Genomic DNA, 22414 nt, shown 5'->3' on the forward strand with positions numbered 1-22414 from the left:
GAAAGAAAGAAGGGAAGGGAAGGGAAGGAAGGAAGAAGAAAAAAAAGAAAGAAAGAAGGGAAGGGAAGGGAAGGGAAGGAAGGAAGGAAGAGAAGGAGGGAGGGAGGAAAGATGCTTTTAAGGAGAATTTGTTATACTGTGTGTCTTGATTTTTAGTTTGTAAAATGAGATCCCTATAAACATAAGACAGAAAGAGCCTGGAATAGTAGATAGAGGGCCTGCCTTGGAGTTTGGAAGACATCTTTCTACTTTTGCCACTGGCTTGTGGTGATCTTTAACAAGTCACTAAATCTGGTATTCCAAGCAACTCTCAGTCTGTAAATTGCAGAGTAGTTACTTTTCTGCCTTGGTAGAGGATCACAGGTCCAGATCCACTCTCCTCCACACTCCTAAATAGAACAGGAATTAAGATTAGCATAATGGAAAATGCACTGGATTAGAAAGAAGATCTGTGCTAAAATTTCAGAACTACTACTTGTATAACTTTGGCCAAGCCACAGTCTTAGATTTTTGAGGATGTTGGACTCTTTGCTAATTGCTTTTAGCTTCTAAAATACTCGAGGCAACTGAAGTGCTTAAAATTTTCATCACAACTTCAACCTTAAATCCTAAGAGCTCATCAGAGCATGCGACTGAGACAGACTACTATGGCTGGAAAGGAGAAGGTAGCAGAAGGACTTCCTGGAGGTGACAGGAGCTGAGCTGGACCTTGAAAGATGGTAGGACTTGGATCACTGAAATCAAACAATGAAATCAAACAAAAAATGCAAAGAGAGAGAGAAATGGCATGTACCTATCGTCGGAAGTTTCTTCTCTTCCTCTTCAGTTTCCCCCCAACCTCCACCCCATAGTCGGCTAGCTTTGCCCCTGAAATAGAGAAGTATGGGTAAGTAGGCTCAAAGAGGGATGTCTACAAAAGCTGGATCTAATGTAAATTCTGTTCTCACCTAGGGATCCCGGCTCCTTCTCCCTCTCCCCATCTCCTTGCCCTTGGCTCTACGGAGGGGCGGGGCAGGAAAGGGGTCCGGCCTCTGCCGGGCCCCTTCACCCCGCCCTCTCCTACTCTTCCCAAATTAACCCGAGGCTGAGGACTTTGGAGCTGGGTAGGAAGAGCAGCTGGGCGGGGTGGTAGGGGTGTGCCGAGGGGGCAGCGGTGGCAGGGATTTATAATCCGCCCCAGCACGGGAGAAAGGAGAGGTGGGAGTTCCAGTGTCCGTCTGAAGTAGTGCAGAGCTCAGTGCAGCTCGGACCATGTTCACCGACCGGAGCTGCCCTGGGCGGCTCGTGCAGCAGCTTTTCCTCCGGCTGCTGCTGCTGATCGGTCTGCTTCTGCCGCCTGCTCAGGCCCTATCCGCGGAGCTGATGCCCGGGAATTTTACCGCCGACGAGGCCGGGGCGAGGCTTTTCGCCGACAGCTACAACTCTTCAGCGGAGGTCATCAGTTACCGGAGCACCTTGGCCAGCTGGGCGTACAACGTCAACATCACCCAAGAGAACGCGCAGCGGCAGGTGAGGGGGTGCTAGAGGCAGTGGGGAATTGTAAGAGGGGTCGCAGTGTCGGGAGAGAGGCTCTGAGAAGCCGATCGCTGGCCGGCTGGCAGCGCCTTCTGTGGGCTGGTGATCCCTGCCCCAGGAGAGAAGCACCTGGTGCGTCTGCTCCATGTCAAGCTCAGCCACTCGTGAGCTCTAGGCTCTGTACGTGTGCACGAAGCACTCCCCAGTCCGGCTTAGAGCCAGGGAGATTGTTTTTTGGGGTTCTGATGCTAGCCCCGGCTCACTCCTCCCAAAAGTGCTTCCCCCCTCCCCCCCCAAGCTCCTTAGCCCGGAGTTAACGGCCCACAACAGGCCTGAAGCAGGCAGAGAGATAACGAATCAGGTGGGGAAACCTCAAAGTAGTTGACCAAGCAACCAAGTGAGAACAGGGCAACGGGCTGCCCAGGGAGTTTATCCAGCTCTGGCGGGTGGGAAAGGCCTTGGGGGTCTTATTTCCAATGACAGTATATCTCTGCTCTCTCTCTCAATTCTCATTCTCTCTCTCTGTGCTTCTGTCTCTGTCCCTCTGTCTCCCTCTCTTTCTTTATCTCTCTCTCTGTCTCCTCTTCCTCCTCCTCCTCCTCCTCCTCCTCTTCCCCCTCCTTCTTTCTCCTGTTTAGTAGTCAGACGGAGCATTGAGTTCGGTGTCAGGTCTCAGTTTCCTTATCTGTAAAACGAGGGTTTGACTAGATGACTTCCAAGGTCCCCTACAGGCTCTAAATCTATGTTCCTTGACCTCTAGTCTCAAGACTAGAGGAATTGGTGTATATCCTAATCAAACCTAGAAGCCCAGGAAGATCTTATTTGTTCCTCTCCTGGAGTGACAGACCAAGAAAATTGAACAGACTCTACCTGACAGAAAGTCCTCTTGTGTACCCTGAATCTCACCCTTTTGCCAGCTCTCAGTTTCTTCAACTGTGAAATTAGATATTTGGATTATGGTTGCTCTCTAAGGAGCTTTTTCTTTCTAAATGTATAAACTTCAAACCTCCCTCCCACTCCCACCCCCATCCAACTCCATTTCAGTCTCCCCCCCTGATCCTTCCATTAACCACAGGAAGAAGCTGACCTACTGTCTCAGGAGTTCAATGAGGCTTGGGGCAATAAGGCCAAAACATTGTATGACCCCATCTGGGAGAACTTCACTGACCCCCAGCTTCACAGGATCATCGGTTCTGTGCGAGTCCTGGGCTCAGCCAATCTGCCAATGGACAAGCGTCAGAAGGTGAGTGTAAAAAAAGGGGAAGTTTTAAGGGTCCTCTCCTGGGAGGGGAAAAGAAGGTGTTCTAGTCTGACTTATCACCTCCCTTCCCCCATCCTTGCCAGTACAATACCTTGCTGAGCAAAATGACCAGCATCTATTCTTCAGCCAAGGTCTGCTTCCCCAACAAGACTGCCACCTGCTGGGCCCTGGAACCAGGTACCTCCCCTCCTCTGAGGACCCCCCTCACCCCCACTCCCACCCCCCCCTCTGGTCCTAGCAGAGCCAACAGGAAGACAACTCCCATGGAGCTTCTTTTTCTGAGTGACAAGGGAGGGGTAGTGGATGGATACAGGCAAGACCAATACACCTTCAGTGCCCCCGTGGGGTTGTGGGCTTGGGGAGGTGTTGGCAAGAGCAGTAGCTGGTTCATCCCCTCCTCCACTCTTCTCAGACAGACTAATTCATCTACCCACCCCTTTGTAGGTCCTTTACCCTCTTTCCTTTTCTTCCCCAGGGCAGTCACAGTAGGTACATCCTTGTCACTCTCCAAGCTCTTCAGGCTCCTTATCTAAATAGTTCCTATAGATTTCCCCCCCTAATTTCCTCACTTATCTGATCCCACTTAATTAACCCTTCCATCTATAATTTCCACCTCTGTGGTTATTCATCCCATCTGTGTCTTATATTCTATATATTTGAAATCTGGTTTCTGAAATAATATTAATAGCAAGTCATATTTATAGCAGTGTTACAGGTTACACAGCACTTTCTTCACAACAGTCCCATGCAGGGAATGCAAATACAATTCCCACTCCCCACTCCCCTTTTTGAGGGTCTTCACCTGTGATTTCATCATTGTATAGGGAACGTCCCGTGAAGAAACTTTTGCCAGTGTAGATTGCCAATTTAGGGTCTTTTGGAGTTGCCCGGGGAGAAGTATCAGCCCCATCATTCAAACTGGGGCTGGCAGGATGCCCCAAGCCCCTTTATCGGAGCATCCTGTACCACCCCATATGTCTGTGTTTCAGAGCTTACAGAAATTATGGCCTCATCCAGAAGCTACACAAAGCTGCTCTTTGCCTGGGAGGGCTGGCATAATGTTGTAGGAGTTCCTCTTAAACCTCAATATCAAGAATTTGTCATTCTCAGTAATACAGCCTCTAAGCTGGATGGTGAGTATGCCCTTTCCATCTTTCCCAAGATCCCCCTCTCTTGTCTTTCCTGTTCCTTCAGTCTTGTCTTCAGCTCTCAGAATAAGTCCTGTACCCCTGATATCCTTGTGGAGTTTTTTCTTGTCTCCCCGCCACCACCTTTTACCACTAGAATCAGCAACTCTTCCTTGGTACATCCCTCTCTGCTGGCTTCTGAGCCAGTCTCCACCCCTGATCCTCCCAGGATAGGATGGGCAGTGACAAAGATACATAAGATATTCTTTGCCTCATGAAGTTTATAACATAGATAGGTATGCTGGTCACATACTTGCAAAACAGTTAGATAATATGAGATAATACATATTCTAATTACATAATGAAAACTCTTAAATGCTGTGATCTCTAAAGAAGAGATCAACCAATTTCCTGTCCAACTTTAAAATTGTTTTCTTTGTGACTAGCAGGGATTGCTGAGGCAGTCATTTTGGGTGAAGAAAACTTTCTGTCCTCCAAACAAAAAAAGGAGTTGATCCTTCCAGATTATGCTTATTTCAGCTCACTGGGGATATAACCTTCCCTTTGGTCACCAACTCCTTCTCCCCTTTGCACCAGAAACTGAAGATGATCTAAGATAGATGGGCATGTAATTGGAAAATATTTAGCAAAATAAAAAATTCAATAAAACATAAGATAACATTACATTTATGTATGGATTAAAAATGGCTTCAGCTTCTATGGCAGTTTGACATCACTGGTCTAAAGCACTTATATTTTTTCTCTTAAACCCTTACTTTCTGTTTTTGTAACTATCCTTAAGACAGAAGGGCAAGGGCTAAGCAAATGAGGTTAAGTGACTTGCCCAGGGTCACACAAGAAGTATCTGAGGTCAGATTTTAACCCAGATCCTCCTGACTTCAGGCCTGAAGTTCTATCCACTGAGCCACATAGCTGACCCTAGCATCCATATTTTAAATTATTTGACCTACCTACAAACAGAAATCATAATCCTTTTAGCCGACACAGTCCTTTCTAGTTCTAAAAATACTATGATCTTTCTTTCTCCATACTCTTCTTCCATAGAGATCCCTTTCTCGGCTGTTTTAGGAAGCTTATAAAACAAAAGTTGTTAATAAAGTCATAATCCTAAAATCCCCACCAACTAAATAGAATACATTTAAAGAAACCTTTGATATTTGGCCACAGATGTAGAGCTGTGTATTCTCTGTATTCAAGCTAGCCACTGGCATCCTTTTCATTTTGCACTCAGACATAACAGACCAGGAGCAATTAAAATCATCCTTATCAAGAGGGAAGTCTGCTTTAAAGTATTATTTAAATCAGCAAATACCTTTTAAAGAACAGAAAGCTCTAGAGTTAAGTGTCTGTCCCTTAATAGGGAAAAATGAGAAGAAAAGAGAAAAAGGCAATTTACTACCACTTGAGTTTCCTAATAATTAGGTGGGTCCCACCCTCTGGTCACCTCAGTCCTGTCTGCCCGTGCTAGATGAAGATGCTGGCCACTCCGGCTTTATTAACTCTTCTCTTAATCCCTGCAGTTACCAGTTTGCATCTTATTGTCTTCCTCAAATGAGATAATGAGATCATTTTTTGTAAAGCACTTAAGCACAGTGTCTGGAACATAATAGACACCATATAAATTCTTATTCACTTTTCTTTCTTCTCCCCTTCCTCCTCCCGACTCTCCTACATGGAGACCCAAAATTCTGCCCTCTAACTTAGTCAGAGAGAGAGATCCCCAGATTCTCCCAGAGCAGAAGGACAATGTTGATTCTCCCCAGAACTACAAATCCCAATATCAGTAGGTCTAGATACCTTCCCTTCTTTCTGCCTGTGGAAAATTCTCTTCTCAAAAACATTTTTTCACCTAGTAGTCAGCTGCTGCTTGGATTCTATCTCTTCATTCTTCCAGCTTTGAGCCGAATTCCTTCCTTCTTCTCCTTCTACCTTCACCTTGAGCCCTAGGAAGTAAATTTGTCATCTTAGTATATATATATATATAAAACACAGTCATAAGACCCACTCGTCCTCCCCTTTGAATCTTCTAATAGAGATTGTTCCTATATCACCTGGGAATGAGAGTAGAGAGGCAGGAAGACTTAGACTGGAGGTATGCCTTCTCTTGGCAGGCTTTGAGGACACAGGTGCATACTGGCGTTCTTGGTATGATTCACCTACATTTGTTCAAGACCTGGAGCGACTGTACCAACAGCTGGAGCCACTCTACCTGAATCTTCATGCCTTTGTGCGCCGTGGCTTGCACCGACGCTATGGGGACAAGTACATCAATCTCCAGGGTCCCATCCCTGCTCATCTACTAGGTAAGGACAAACTGCCTCCCCATCTTCCAAATGGAATGTGACTGGAGAAAGTCTGGGTGGAGGAGGGAGAGTAGAAGGACATAGACAGGATGCCAGGGGTAAGGAGAGTAGTTATGGTTGGTGTTCTGCAGACCCCAGCCTTCTGATAGTATCCTCAGAGTGTCAGAGGAAGAACCTGCCCTGTTCAGAAAGGAACTAGCATTTTCCACCTGAACACAAGCTAGCCTCCTGCCAGGTCTAAGAAGCCTAGGATATTTTTAAACCCATTTCTTCTGTCTTAGTATTAATTCTAAGACACAAGAACAGCAAGGGCTAGGCAAATTGGGATTAAGTGACTTTTCCAGGATCACATAGCTAGGAAGTGTCTGAGGCCAGATTTGAACCCAGGTCACCCAACTTTAGGCTTGGTACTCTTATCTACTGAGCTACCTCACTGTCCCAAGCCTAGGATACTCGGGGAAATGTGAGATTAATGCCCCTAGTCTCCCAAATCTCTTCCTTCCTCCTTTCCTAACATGCCAAACTGCCTTCACTCCTCTATTATGTTCCTAACTCTGATGGCTATGATACTTGCTGGACACAGATGGTATTGCCTGCCCTTGGTAATGTGGATACTGGGTGTAACATTTTGGCTCTTCTCTGTTTGCTTCTGCAGGAAACATGTGGGCACAGAGTTGGGAAAATATCTATGACATGGTGGTTCCTTTCCCAGACAAACCCAACCTAGATGTCACCAACACCATGGTAGAGAAGGTAAGCACACTTCTGAGAGATGGAGGATTGTCTTCTAGCTGATTCTTTTTGGTTCTTTCTAAATTGAAAATCTGAAATGTCTGGGAGAGAACCTCCATGGAAAGCTCTGAGGTCATGGTGGACAACAGGGATAGGAAAAGAAGGGTAAGGGTGGACCCAGAAATAGGCAGAAGAGTGGGCCTGGGGATCAGGGATGAGGGTAGAGAAAGGCAGCAATTAAGGGCAAAGAGAAGAAAATAAGTAAAGGAGGATACAAGATCGTTCCCTAACTAGAGACCTAGGGAATCTAGTATCTTCAGAGTGTAACGTGGGCAAGATTCTAGTCTTGGTGAGCCCTGGGATTAGATTTCTACCCACAGCGAGCATCCCCCCCTTCTTCCCCATCCCCCAAATTTGAGGGTGGAAGGAAATCCTTACTATTATTGAATTCTGCCCCTCTTCTCTGTTTCTTGGTCCAATAAATATCTTGGCCTCTTTGGCTGGGGATATCTAGGATAGGATGGGAAGGCCATAGGTGAAAACCACAGAACTGAACCCTGTCTTTTCCCCTGCTTCAGGCAAGGGCATTGCTGCCATTCCCTAGGCTGGCTCTTGTCTGGAGGAGACTCAGATTTGTTATAGGAGTTGAAGGAAATCCTAAAGTGAGATTAGAGGAAAGGATGGAGAGAGATCAGATTCTCCTTCTACCCTGGGAATGCTAGAGGTGGGAGATCCAGCAGTTGACCCTGAGTCTTACCACTCTCTTACCCTTCTCAGGGCTGGAATGCTACACACATGTTCCGAGTTGCAGAAGAATTCTTCACATCACTGGGGCTACTGCCTATGCCTCCCGAGTTCTGGGCTGAGTCCATGCTGGAGAAACCAAATGATGGGCGAGAGGTAGTCTGCCATGCCTCTGCCTGGGACTTCTACAACAGGAAAGATTTTAGGTGCACTTCTTCCTAAGGGTGGAGGGATTCTTTGGCATTTGGGGGAGGAGTAAGAATATCCACTGGACAGATATACTAGCCACCCCCTGCCTGCTGAGATTACCCTTAACCAGGTACTAGGTATAGTCAGGGAACCCCTGAGAAGTCTTAATATATTCCTGGGAACATGAGAAAAAGAGCTGAGACCCACTGTGTGCAAGTAGTTCTTTCTACTTCCCACCTATGGAATAGAACAGGAATTTTGCACTATTTTTTATGTCATGGACTCCTCTGTTAATCTGGTAAAGTCAATGGACCACCTCTTCAAAAGAATTATATTTTTAAATGCATAAAATAAACTATATAGAATTACAGAGGAAACCAATTCTATAGAAATCATTATCATAATATTTTAAAAAATTTGTGAGCCCCCTAAAACCTATCTATGAATTCTGTGGATCCTAGGTTAAGAATGCCTGGGCAAGAGGATTATTATATTTTATTCTCCCTGGTAGTCTGTATGGTCCTTCCTTCTCAGCTATATTGTCCAGTTCTTTCCTAAACAGACTTCTCCCTGCTTAGTACATCACCCTTTCTCTCTCTTCCTTTGCCCAGGATTAAGCAGTGCACGAGAGTGACCATGGACCAGCTGTCCACTGTTCATCACGAGATGGGCCACGTGCAGTATTACCTTCAGTACAAAGATCTGCCTGTTTCCCTGCGAAGGGGAGCCAACCCTGGCTTCCATGAGGCCATTGGGGATGTGCTAGCCCTATCTGTCTCCACACCTGCCCACTTACACAAAATTGGCCTGCTGGACAGAGTTACTAATGACAATGGTATGGGGTAAGAGGGGCAACTGGAGCTGTCCATTCCCCCTTCAACCATAGCCCTGATGGCTGTTCTTCTTGCCGTCTTCATCCTGCCTTCCACCCCAGTCTCCAAACACTTTGTTCATCATATTGTCCTTTATGTCATGCCATTGCCCTAGCTTTAGAGGCCCTCTCAAAGAGAGCTGGGCATGAGAATGGGGAGAAGGGAAGGCAGTGGTCATCACATAGTCCAGCCCAAGATGAGCCTAGAATTGGAAGGAATGTCCTAAATGGGGCACAGTAGAAAAGAACACTAAATTTGGAATCAGAAGACCAACTCTGCCACTTACTACCCATGTGATTTTGAGCAGATCACCTAATCGCTGTAGTCCTCTCTTTTGTCATTTACAAAAGGAAACAATTAAACTAGATAGTTTCTAAGGTCCCTCTCTTCTAGTTATAAATGCTATGATCTAATTACTACACTCTTTAAAAAAATACCCTTCTTTCTTAGAATCAATACTAGGTATTGGTTCCAAGACAGGAGAGCAATAAGGTCTAGGAAACTGAGGTTAAGTGACTTGCCCAGAATCATACAGCTAGGAAGTGCTTGAGATCACATTTGAACCCAGGACCTCTTGTCTCTAGGTCTGACTCTAAAATCCACTGAGTCGCCTAGCTTCTCTGATACATTGTTCTTCTTCTACCTTTTGAATCCATATTCTTTCTCCTCCTCTTCCCTCTTAACTCTTCCCTCTCTTGAGGAAATTTTCCAGGATGAATCGTGTCCTTTTTTTCCCTCCTCACCCTACATGTCCTGCAAATTTCTTTCAGAAAGTGACATCAACTACCTGTTAAAAATGGCGCTAGGAAAGATCGCATTCTTGCCCTTTGGCTATCTGGTGGATCAGTGGCGTTGGAGAGTGTTTAGTGGACTCACAATCCCATCTCAGTACAACTATGACTGGTGGTACCTTCGGTAAGCAAACACCATGGGAAAATACCCCCAGTTGCTGCCCTTCCATTGCCACCTCCCATTACACTTCTTCCTCTCGTTCTTCCAGTCCTTTTTCCACCAAAAAAAACCCTTTAATTTTTCAATGGCATTGGCATATTTTGTTGTTTAGTTGTTTTTCAGTGGAGTCCAAGTCTTTGTGGTTTTTCTTGGCAAAGATACTAGAATGGTTTGCCCTTTTCTTTTCCAGCTCAATTGACAGATGAGAAAAATGAGGCAAACAAGGTTAAGTGATTTGCCCAGAGTCACACAGCCACTGTGTTCAGAAGCCAGATTTGAACTCAGGAAACTGAGTCTTCCTAACGCAAGGTCCAGGGCTCTATCCACGGTACCACCTAGCCGGACATGAAATTAGCTAGTTCTGGATTCAGATTCCTCTTCTGTTTACCAGCTATTAGGACCCTGGGCGAATCACTTAAATCTCTCTGAGTCTCCGTTTCTTCATCTGTAAAATGGAAATGATAATACCCGAAGTGTCTAACTTAACAAAGTGGTTGTATGGTTCGTCTGTGTAAAGCACTTTGTGAACTTTCAAGATTTAAACTCTAAAGTCTTAGTGCAGTTTTCAGCCTTAGGCTTTAAAGAGGAAAGCTAGTGAAGCTTAGTGCTACATTAAGACATTTGGGACTGGGTTGTATAAAAATCAGTTATCTGTGTTAGTAACCTGCCCCCCATCCTCCATGGTAATAACTTATTTACATAATGCAGGAGTTGGTCCAGGTTGCCTTTCCCATCTCTAAGTCCCATGGTTTAGGTTTACACAGGTCTTTCTTCACATTAGCACTATGTGAAGTGGGTAGTGTATTGTCAGCATTCCCATTTTACAGATGAGGAAACTAGTTCAGAGAATTCAAATGACTGGCTCTTAGCCACATAATAAAGAGTCAGGACCAGGATTCCAATCCCGGGACTTCAAACCTAGGGCTGTTTCTGATATTACCACACTGCCTAAGCCACCTTGCCTTTTCTCTACAAAAGCCGAACTAATAATAAATAGCAGCAAGCATTTCTAGGTGGCACATAGGATAGAGTGCCAGGCTTGCAGTCAGGATGACTAATCTTGAGTTCAAATCCAGCCTCAAACATTAGTTGTGTGACCCTGGGCAAGTCACTTCACTCATTTTGCCTCAGTTTCCTCATCTGTCAAATAAAACTGGAGAAGAAAATGGCGAACCACTCTAGGATCTTTTCTAATGGGTCACAAAGAGTCATACCTGACTGAAAAATGCCTGAATGACAACAAAGCAGTAAGCATTTATAATGTAGAGCTCTAAGGTCTTCACAGATATCTCACTGTATCCCCATAACAGCCCTGGGAGGGAGGTGCTTTTTATTATCTCCATTCTACAATTGAGAAAAGTACAATAGACAGAAATTAAGTGACTTGCCCAGGGTCACACAGCTAGTAAGTGTTGGAGGTCAGATTTGGAATCAGGTCTTCCTGAATCTAGGACCAGTGCTCTGCACTATGGGGCCACCCAACTACCTTATACTAATCAGACTACCTGTGTCCAGTCCTATATAAACATAAACTCTTAGCTCTTTATTTTTCTTCTAGGACCAAATACCAGGGCATCTGCCCTCCCATTGCCCGGAATGAAACTCACTTTGACGCAGGGGCAAAGTATCACGTCCCGGCTGTAACACCGTACATCAGGTACGGCGATCTTGGTTCGTCCTTTCCCCTTTACCCCTTCTATCCCTAGTGACTTCCAGTTGAACAGACCCTAGGACTAAGAACTGGGAGGTCACAGAAGATAAGGGACTGGCCCCAGAGTTTAAGGGAAGAAGGAGGGATGCTGAGCTCCAAGTTCTTCCTCCATTCTTCTGGGTTCCCCTGAATCAACCATCTCCACTGATGGTAGACAGGAAGTGGAGGCAGAGCTTGGGTACTTCCAATGATGTCAAGAAATGTGCCCACAGGTATTTTGTGAGTTTTGTCCTTCAGTTCCAATTCCACAAAGCCCTGTGTGCAGAGGCGGGCTACACCGGGCCCCTACACTACTGTGACATCTACCAATCTCAAAAGGCTGGTGACAAACTCAGGTAGGCTTTGTTGGGGGAAAAGTCATGGAAGGGTGGGGGAAGAATAAAATGGACTACATGGTACTCTATACAAGTGGAAAGAGGAATGGCAGATTGTGTTCTAGATGAGGAGCCCACCTCTCTATTCTGTAGTCTACCGTTAGGGGTGTAACTAGACTGGCATTACCAGTCTGTGCATATTGCACAGTTAGATCATAAATAGAAATATCTGATTGCTTTATTTAAATATTTTTGTGCACACTAATGCTGTAAATCTCTTATAGAATATATTTTACACAAATGCAAAATGTAATCATCGTAGAACCATGCGTTAGCATGTAAATTTTTTTTAATGGTGGCTTTAAATTTTTTTAAATTTAATTTAAAGTGGCAAATTTTAGTTTAAGTTTAATTTAAATTTAATTTAAAGTGGCAGATTTAATTTGTGGCAAAATTTTTGCCACTTAAAACTTTTTCATATCTTCAGATGTCTGAGTGTAAAACATAATAAAGTTTCTATTTTATTATTCAATCTAAAAAAAAAAAGACTGGCATAACCAGTGTAAGGGAAGGGAAGAGATTTAAGTATTTATATAGTGCCTACTAGGTGCCAAGCACTTGGCTCAGAGCATTATAAATGCTATCTTGTTTGATTCTCATAACAAGCCTGTGAGGTAGGTGCTATTATTATTAACATTTTACAGTTGAGGAAACTGAGGCAGACAGAAATTGTGAATTGCCCAGGGACATACAGCTAGTGAGTGTCTAAGATAAGATTAAAACAGATTTTCCTGACTTCAGGCTCAGTAGTCTATCCCCTATACTACCTGGCTGGGCTGCTATTACTGTACAGCATCATAGCTAACTTGCCATTCCCAATTTTCTTCATTCCCTAAAAAATCCCAAGGATTTCCGTGGTTCTTATGGTCTGACTTAGACAGGAATGACTAGAAAAGGGGGGTTAAATGTAGCCAAGGGACAGGGCAGATGGACTGTGTGGGAGATCTAGCCTGAGTCCCTTGTGCCCATTGCAGGGAGGTGTTGCAGGCAGGTGCTTCTCGGCCATGGCAGGAGGTGCTTAAGGGACTGACAGGCTCAGAGATCCTGGATGCAGAACCACTTCTGGAATACTTCAAGCCCCTCACCAACTGGCTGCAAGAACAGAACCAGATCAACGGCGAGGTCTTGGGCTGGCCTGATTTTGAGTGGCGTCCACCAGTGCCAGATGGCTATCCAGAGGGCATCGGTAATCTTTGCAGGGGAAAACAGCCCCCGCCTCTGAATTTCTGCCTCTAGAGCTCACTTTGCTTCTAGCCAAAGCCTTGCTGTGAGTCCCATCACTAGAGTTGGCTCATGGGTGAAGTCTCCCATCTCACACACTTCAGACAGCTCTAGGAGCCTTTCAGAAGTGACTCTGGGATTGGAAGACACTTTGCCAGCTTTTTATACCTTGAAACTACTATTTCATAAGCCCCAAAGTTCCTTTAGATTCCAAGCTGATCTATAAGTTCTGAGTTCTTATTACCTAGCATCAGTGAGGTGGAACTAGGAACTATGTTCTGATTGGCCGGGTTGTTGGGTTGCTTGGCTCTGCTGATCATGGGTCAAGATTGGGTGCTTCGGGAACCACTCCCATTCCTTTACTGTGGACAACTCTTAATGCTTCTCAGATTGGGAAAATCTCAGAGCTTGGGTAAAGGTCAAGCTTAGAGAAAGGGGAAGGGAGAAGGCAGGAGGGGGAAAAAGGAATCCATTAATCCATCAAATGAGCATTTGTGATTTGTTGTGCATGCCAGGCACCTGTGCTAAGCGCTGTGGTTTCAAAGACAAAGAGGAAATGAAATGGGAAGAGATGGGATGGGAAAGGGTGGGGAGGGATGAGAAGATAGGGAAAGGAGAAGAGGCTGGGGGGTTAGGAAGAAAAGAGAGGGCCACCTTGAGCCAGGTTTGTGTCTTCCCCATCCCTTTGACAGACAAGCTGGCTGATGAAGCAGAGGCTGAGAAGTTCCTTGAGGAGTATGACCGGTTGGGGCAAGTCATAACGAATGCTTACGTAGAGGCCAACTGGGCTTACAACACAAACATCACCGATGAAAATAGCAAGATTATGGTAGAGTCCCCCTAGGCTTCTCTCCTACTAGCCCTGCCTCTGGGCCTCTCTCTTCTCTCTTCTTCAGCCGAATCATGAACTTGTCTAAGGAGGGGCCTCATTCCTTCCCTCATGATCCCTCTTCCCCTCCTTCCCCTCCTGTCTTTGATCCCACCCCCAATGCTTAAGAAAATGGAAAGGAAGCTGTCTGGTCTGGTGGGGGAGAGAAAGGTATCGCAGTTGGGGTTCTCATCCTTATTCCACCTTCATAACAGAGAGAGTTAGAGTAGAACATCACTAATTCAAATAAAGGAGGTCAGTAGAGGAAAAACAGTTAGAATTCACAAAAAATTTGAATTACAGAATTTTTTAAAAAACCAAATGTGGTTTTGTTCAAGTCAGGGTAAGTCATTTTCCTCTCTTAAGGGATAATACTAAAGTCCTTAATGATGCCTCGTGAAGCCCTCCCAAGCCACAAAATTTTCCAACATTGGTCCAGCAGCAGTCCAGGGCTGTGCTAATTAATGTTAACAGCCTACTCTCCAGAGAAACAATTGTTCTCACAACACGCTTTTACGATTAATCTGTACTATTGATATTTTCTCCATCGCTTTGTCTAGATGGTCAGCAAAATAATAAATCAAGCCCTGATTTGTAGCATTTGCCAACTTCCAAAGTGTAAATGATCACACTGAAAATTTAACAACAGGGAAGCTGGCATTTAGCAGGCTCCAGCACCATTCTGCTGCCATCTAAGAGCCAGCTGCTCTGAGTTCTGAGGGATTTATCCCCAGAGGGTTAGTCTCCAGAGGGCAAATCGTTTTGGCCATACCAACTCATGGAGATTAGAGTGAGACAGACATAGAACAGTTGTGGCCTGTTTGGGCGGTAGGGTGGGGAGAGAGAGTGGAGAAGGAACTGCACTGATAATATTATGGATCCTGACAATGTTGAACTAAAAAAGGAAGTAGGATAAGGATAGGTTCCTGGCCTGTGATAGTTCACCAGCATCTCAAGCCCCCAGGAAGAGAAACTACCATTGCGGGGAACTGCAGAGGTATCAGACATGCAGCACACAACACTCTTGAGTGCTAATTAATATTTAACTGAGAAATAATTAATTTTAATTAATTTTAAAAACTAATAATAACTTGCCAGATTAATATGTAATAGGGAAACCTTTAATAAAATAGATATTAAATTAATATCTATATGTAAACAAGTATTAAATTAATATTTACCATTAACATTTAAGTGAATATTTGTTTTATATTCAAATTCAAATTAAATATTAATATTTGTTGAGAAATATTTGAAAAAAATAAAATTTTAAATAATAAAATATAGATAATATTACATTTAAAATCAATACAATATATGGTCCCCAGGGAGATGGATAGATAGATAGATAGATAGATAGATAGATAGATAGATAGATAGATAGTGACCCTTGTTTGTAGTTGAGTTTGACACCACACTGGCCTAGAACACTGAGAAATAACTTGGCCAAGGTCACACAGTCAATGCACGTCAGGCAAGGATTGAACCCAGGTCTTCTAACCTCTGAGTGGAGAGCTCTATTATACTATATCACACTGCCTATCTTTAGGTAAAAAATTCTTTGCAATTAACACATGAATTACATTCATGTTGTGAAACATAAAAGGCTATATAAATGCTGATGATCGTTATTATTATCCTTTTTTAACCCTTACTTTCTGTCTTAGTAAAACTTTAAGGAAGGACAAGGGCTGGGCAAATGGGGGTTTAGTGACTTAACCCAGGGTCACATAGTCAGGAAATGTCTGAGGGCAGATTTGAACCCAGGTCCTCCCAACTCCAGGACTGATGCTTTATCCACTGTGCCACCTAGCTGTCTCCAGTGATTAGTATTGTATGAAAATGATGCTCTCAAGCTGAATCTAAATGCTGGTTTTATTCATGCTAATTTAAAATCTATCGAAATGGTTATTTGCCAGTATTCTGAAACAAGTTAAATATTCTGGTCCTGACCTTCCTTCTGTTTTTTCTTTCCCAACATAGATAGTGGAGAGGTAGATTTTTAACCCATTGTGCCAAATACTAATTATAGTATTGTGAGGTCTCTAACTCTATCTCTATCTTAAACACTTAATTTTCTTTCAAGGATTCTCATGACATTTGCCCAGGACAGCATATACTCTACATCCTGGAGGTTCCCTGTATGATTTTGGCCAAGTCACTTCTCTTGACATTATTTTCCTCCTCCAAGTTCTAGTTTAAGTTCAAATGCATTAGAAGATCCCCAGGATCCTAAACGGTCATCATTTAGAGATTGATACAGATTTGACTAGACAATCCTTACAATTACTTCTGGTTCTGTCTTAAATTATTTCTGTGTTGTCCCTTGAAATTCCAAGTTCTTTATAAATTAGGACAGGCAATATGGCCCTTTGAATTGTGTGACCCTTGGCAATTCAAGCTGTGTGACCCTGGGCATGTCATTTAACCCCCATTGCTTAGCCCTTACTGCTCTTCTGCCTTGGAATCAAATCACAGTATTGATTCTAAGACAGAAGATCCAAGTTTTAAAATATGTATGTAGGCGTATGTATATACATACATGTGTGGGTACACGTGTGCACATATACATACGTGTCCACATATATGTGGGTATTTATTTGCATGTGTGTGAATAGATAGATGAATAAATAGATGGAAAGAAAGAGGAAGGAAGAAAGAAGAAGGAAGGGAGGGAGGGAGGAAGGAAGGAAAGAGAAAGAGAAAGAGAAAGAGGAAGGAAAGAAATAGAAAGAAAGAAGGAAAGAAAAAAAGAAAGAAAGAAAGAAAGGGAGGAAGGAAGGAAGGAAGGGAGGACTTCTTTGCCAATATTCTAATGCAAGTTAAATATTCTGATCCTAACCTTCCTTCTGTTTTGTTTTTTTTCCCCCTATCCTAGGTAGTAGAGAGGTAGATTTTAGCCCAACATGCCAAATCCCTGTGGGTGAAGATTTGACTTCAAAGGCAGGAAGAACTTGGGATCAAGACATGTTGACTGTGTGATCCTAGACAAGTCACTTAATTTCCTAATGCTCTTAGCATTGCTCTAAGATTATAAGTTACAGAGAAGGTGCAGACTCACATAGGCAAAGGGCATTTCCTCACTTGAGAGTTCACTATGTTAATGGAATCACAGTTTAGTCCTTATCCATAATAAATCAGATTTAGACCTGGGAAAAAAACCTTAGAGACGACCTAGTCCAACCCCCTCATTTTTGTAGATAAGAAAATTAAACTCCATACAGATTCCAGAGCCACAGAGGTAGTGAGCTGCAGAACCAAGACTCATGCCTAAGTCCCCAGATCCCCTTATCCCTTATGGCCCTCTCTGCCATATCATCAACTTTGAACAAATGAAGTTGCAGATTTGTCCATTTGTTCCTTCAGGTGCTGACCCCAAGCCTCTACCCTCAGATTCCATCTATAGACCTTGAAAAGTCTGTCTTTTGGAAGGAACAGACTGGGGTCTATGTATGGAGAACACAATACTCTGTCCATAGCTCTGCTTTCAGCGATGTAACTAGAATAGTTCAACCAATGCATCTGGATTGAGGCATCTTTGGTTTGCTATTCCCAGTCTCCTACTTCCCCAAGAGGGCCCTATCCCAACCCAGAGACTCGAGACAGAGATGGGAATGAATTTTAGGACTTAAGACTTCTTTGCCTTTTGTGGACTGGATCATTGTGCTAGCCCAGCCTTTATGATTCTGCCCTCCTAGTTGGAAAAGAATCTGGAGTTGTCTCAACACACACTACAATTCGGCACCCGTGCCCGCCAGTTTGATACCAGCAATTTCCAGAAGTCATCTGTGAAGCGGCTCTTGGAAAAGCTTCAAGATCTGGGTCGAGCAGCCCTCTCCACTACAGACTTGGAAGAGGTATGATTCTGGCTAAGGATAAGAGGGCTCCATTGGTTGGGGGACTGACAACGGAGAACCACCGATTAGAAGGGAGGAAGGGTTGCCCAGGGAGATAAGAACTAAAAAGAGTTAAGGACCTCTAAAGAGGAAGAGGCAATGCTATGGCATCTCCTAGATAATACCTCATTGCCTCCCCACCCCTTGCTGCTTTTTCTAGTACAATAAGGTACTATTGAGGATGGAATCAATATACAGTAAAGCCAAAGTGTGCCGGGAAGATGGTTCCTGTTTACCCCTGGATCCTGGTGAGTATGGATGTATATTTCTTAAGGAAATGAGGGGTGGAAGAGGTGAGAAGGGGGGGCTAAGGCTAGCTGTGGAGGACAGAGCACCATGCCTTTCCCTGTCCAGGTCCTCAGGTTTGGTGTGGTTGTGGATTATTCTTACTTTCTCCCCTGGTTTGGTATAGAGGCTTGGGTTGGAATCCTGGCTTTTTATATTTGTGGGCTGGGTAACCTGGGCAAGTCACTAGGACCCAAGTCATCTATAAAATGGGGATAATGACCTTTGCATTTGGTTGCCATGAGGAAAATGTGTGGGCTGAGTGACCTTGGGCAAGTCACTGGGATCTAAGCCATCTGTAAAATGGGGATAATAATCTTTGCACTGGATTGTCATAAGGAAAGTGTTTTGAAAACTCTAGCAAGTTCCCTTGAGATCTTTATCTCTGGTTCTTTTCCTGACTATATCACCAAAGTCATAGACTCTCCCTCACCCATTGCCTTGAATCATCACCTTTTCTTGGATCTAAACCACTTATTCATTCCTCCCCTCCATATTCAGACATCCTAGGCCTATTGGGTTTCCTCTTAAGACTTCACTAGCTGGTCCTGAAGAGGGGACATCTTGTTTGTAGTTGGCTCAGCCCATCTCTCTTATCTCTCTCTTTTTTAAACTTTTACCCTCTGTCTTAGAATCAATATTAAGTATTAGTTCCAAGGCAGAAGAGTGGTAAGGGCTAGATTAAAAGGGTTTAAGTGACTTGCCCAGGAGACACAGCTAGGAAGCGTCTGAGGCCTGATTTAAACCCAGGACCTCCCATATTTGGACCTGGATCTCAATCCACTGAGCCACCCAGCTGCCCCTGAGTTCAGTTTCGAACATACTACATTTGAGGGACTGACAGGACATTCAAGTGGAAGTGTCCTATAGAAAGATGGATCTGTCAGTAAAGATGTCAGAGCCAGAGCTATTGTTTGGGGAATCAATGAGATTGTCAAAGACATTTGAAGAAAAGAGAAACAGAACCCTGAGAAATACAAACATTAGCAGGTAAGAAAGAAAAAGATGAGCCAGGGAAGGAAATCGGATTGACCAGAGAGGTGGAAGGGGATTCACAGAGGAAGCTGGTGTCCATGAAACTACTGGAGGAAAGGATGGTCAAGGAGGAGGAAGGACAAAGACAAGCTTATTGGTGTTGATTACCACTCTGGTGAAACTGACCTCTCTGACATCACCACCATCATCATCACCTCCAAGCATTTATTTATTTTTTTAAACCCTTACACTTCAGTCTTAGAATTAATATAAAGTACTAATTCCAAGGCAGGAGAGTAGTAAGGGCTAGGCAATTAGGGTAAAATGACTTGCCCAAAGGCAGAGAGCTGGAAAGTGTCAGAGGTCAGATTTGAACCCAGAACTTCCTGTCTCCAGGCCTGGCTCTCTCCACTGAACTACCTACCTGCTACCCCCACCCCAAGTATTTATTAAGAACTTAAAACATGTGCCACAGTATAAATCCGAAGTAATCTTAGAATGGAGTCTGGATGCAGTCCATATATATTTGACTACAACTTTTTTCTTCTTCCTTTTTTCTTGGTTTGAGATCTCTTCCATGACTACTGACTAACGACCAATATGGGAAAATGTTTTTTTATGATTGCACATGTAAAATTTATGTCAAATTGCTTACTGTCTCATGGAGGGGAGAGAGAGAGAGAGAAATTGGAATTTGAAAAAAATTTTTAAGGAATGTTAAAAATTATTTTTATATGTAATTGGAGAAAAAATAGTATTTCTTTTTAAAAATAATCTCAGAGAAGATCATACTAGCAATTGAGGTAAATGACAAAGACCTTTTGCAGAAGGTGGGATTTAAGCTGAGCCTTAATGGGGGTAGAGAAGCTAGGAGGCAAAGGTGAGGAGGGAGAGCATTCCAGGATTGGGGGGGACCACTACTACAAAATCACAAAGTTGGGAGATGGAATGTTGTGTTTGAACAAAAGCAACAACAACAACAACAAAAAAGGACAAAAGTTGGTGAACCACAGAAGACATGGAAAGGGGTAAAGTATAAGGTCAGAAAGGTAAGAAGGGGACAGATTGGGAAGACTTTTAAAAACTAAACAGAAGGGGTCATATACATAATACTGATTCTAAGATGGAAGATAAGAGTTTTAAAAAACAAACAAATTAAAGATTTTATAATTGTTCCTGTAAATACTAGGGAGCCACTGGAGTTTCTTGAGGAGAAGAGTATCATACAGGTTAGCCCTGCACTTCAAGGAGATCACTTTGGCCCTTGAGTAGAGGAGGAACTGTAGTCGAATTGCTGTTAATGTTGTTTTCTTAATCTCTTATTATCCTTGACACCCTTTAAAACATTTGACCACACTCTCCCTCATTTCTTCTTGTAGCTGCACTGATGCTAGGGTCTCTTTCTGCCTTTTCACCATTCTAGTTTCCTTCTCTCATTCCTATTCCTCTTCTTTACACGCAAGGATAAAAAAAAGCTTAGTGTTTCTCAAGGTTCTTTATCTCTTTCTTCTTTTGATTCATTTGATTATCTTAATCACTCCAAGGCTTTATCTACCAGTTAGAGTCAGATGACTTTCAGATCTCTGTGTCTACCCCGATATCTTCCCTTTCTATACATATCTATCTTTCTATAATTGCAATCCTCAAAGTGTGGACCAGGAACATTGGGAGTCCCTCTGGGGCCCTTTCAAGGGGGACCACAAGGTCAAAATTATTTTCATAATAAAACTAAAACATTTTATTTCTAAGACAGTTAGTATTTAAATAAGTATTTTAATTTCAAGCTTTATATAAATAATTAAATTTTAATTTAAAGTATAAGTTTGCATTTTAAATACATATATTTATCTAAAGTATTTAAATTCAAAATTTTAAAATTACATTTAAATTTAAAATAATTTTTAAGAGTAAAAAGGGGTCCTGAGACCAAAAATTTTGAGAACTGTTATCTATAGGCTTCTCCACATGAATGTCCTTCAGTCTGGTTAACCAGAGGCCAAAACAACAGCAAAAGATTGCTAGTAAGAGGTTTGGCAATGAAAAGCTGGAAGATGGGAGATTATCACAAAGATAATTTGAGGGAAGGTCTGAGGATGTTTTTGTTTAGCTTATTTGTGGGGAGATGGGAGGGAAATGAGCCAATGGACAAGAAGAGACTAAAGATACATGAGAGAATTAATTGATCAAGCAATATCATGGAGGAGGCTGGCCAGAATGAAATTGAAGGGATGAGTTTGGGGGGAGTAGAGAAACTTTTTCAAGTAGGCGTAACTCTTCTCAGAAAAAAGAGAAGGAAGACATAATGAATAAAAACTCTTGAGAACTTTTGATGTGTGGAAGGAGGGAGTCGAGGGAGTTCCAGATAGATGGCATCCCTCTCCTTCCTCTTTAGAGTAGGATACTGTAAGTGTAGGCCACTAAGGAAAGAAAAAGTTTTTGAGCTGGACAGGCTCTGGTCTAACTCTCCCACTTCACAGACTAGGGACCTGAGGCTCAGAAAGGGGAACTAACTTGTCTGAGGACATACAGCAAGTTAGCATCAAGTCTCTCTAGGGCAGTGAGTTCACTTTACTTCACTTGGTCTCTCTTTCACTTCAGGATACTATTGGAAACATTGTTTTGGAAAATTAGATGGCAGGTTGATAAAAGTTTTACTTGTCAAAGGATTGCCTAGTCAAAGTTATGGTTACGTAGTTATTGTTACCAACCAACGGTATGGTTAATACATCATATACTTAGAGTGACTGAAATCAGTTTCATTTTGGGACCACTTTAGACAGCATAGAATAGTAGATAATATTTGACTTAACTCTGGTAGACTTGGGTTCCAGTTACATCTTAGACCCTTATGAGCTGAAAAAGTCATTTAACCTCTCTGTGACTCAGTTTACTCATCTAGAAAATGAAGGGGGCGGCTCTGGATTCAGAAGGTTCCAAGGTCCACTCCAACTCTCCAAAGCACTAAAGAAACTTCATAGAGGAGTTTACCCAGGTTGGAAACACTGGAAGGTCAAGGGATCAAGGAATTCTAGAATCATGGCCAGAACACCCTGGGACCATAGATTTAGAACTGGAAAGCATCTTGGGCCGTCTAATCCCAACCTTTTCATTTTATAGATAAGGATACTGAGATCCAGAGAGGGATGATAATGTGTCACACAGGTAGTAGCAGAAATGGGATTCAAGCCCAGATCTTCCAGCTCCCAATAAGGTGTCTTTTTCTTCAATGCCACAGAATCATCGACTTACAGTTAGAAGCAACTTTAGCTCAAGATCTTTATTGCACATATATACCAAAAGGGGAGAAATATCTTTCTGAAGGCCACACAGGTAATAAGGAAAAGAGCTGAGATCTGAACCTAGGTTCTT

At 43.2% G+C, this 22414-nt stretch overlaps 1 protein-coding gene across 1 annotated transcript in view; it reads left to right on the plus strand.

The window, feature by feature from the left end:
* Positions 1–6113: 6113 nt before the first annotated feature.
* The window catches only part of LOC123247930 (angiotensin-converting enzyme-like), a 32742-nt gene continuing 16441 nt past the window's right edge, over positions 6114–22414 (plus strand). Inside the window, exons 1-10 of the mRNA XM_044677017.1 lie at positions 6114–6227; positions 6883–6980; positions 7737–7909; positions 8504–8727; positions 9535–9679; positions 11274–11372; positions 12775–12986; positions 13714–13850; positions 17588–17746; positions 17946–18033. Of these exons, the coding sequence (XP_044532952.1) occupies positions 6888–6980; positions 7737–7909; positions 8504–8727; positions 9535–9679; positions 11274–11372; positions 12775–12986; positions 13714–13850; positions 17588–17746; positions 17946–18033 (1330 nt within the window). The 5' untranslated portion in view covers positions 6114–6227; positions 6883–6887. The remainder of the gene's footprint in view (positions 6228–6882; positions 6981–7736; positions 7910–8503; positions 8728–9534; positions 9680–11273; positions 11373–12774; positions 12987–13713; positions 13851–17587; positions 17747–17945; positions 18034–22414) is intronic.

Source organism: Gracilinanus agilis, chromosome 4 (genome assembly GCF_016433145.1).
Source record: "Gracilinanus agilis isolate LMUSP501 chromosome 4, AgileGrace, whole genome shotgun sequence".
NCBI classification, from domain to species: domain Eukaryota; kingdom Metazoa; phylum Chordata; class Mammalia; order Didelphimorphia; family Didelphidae; genus Gracilinanus; species Gracilinanus agilis.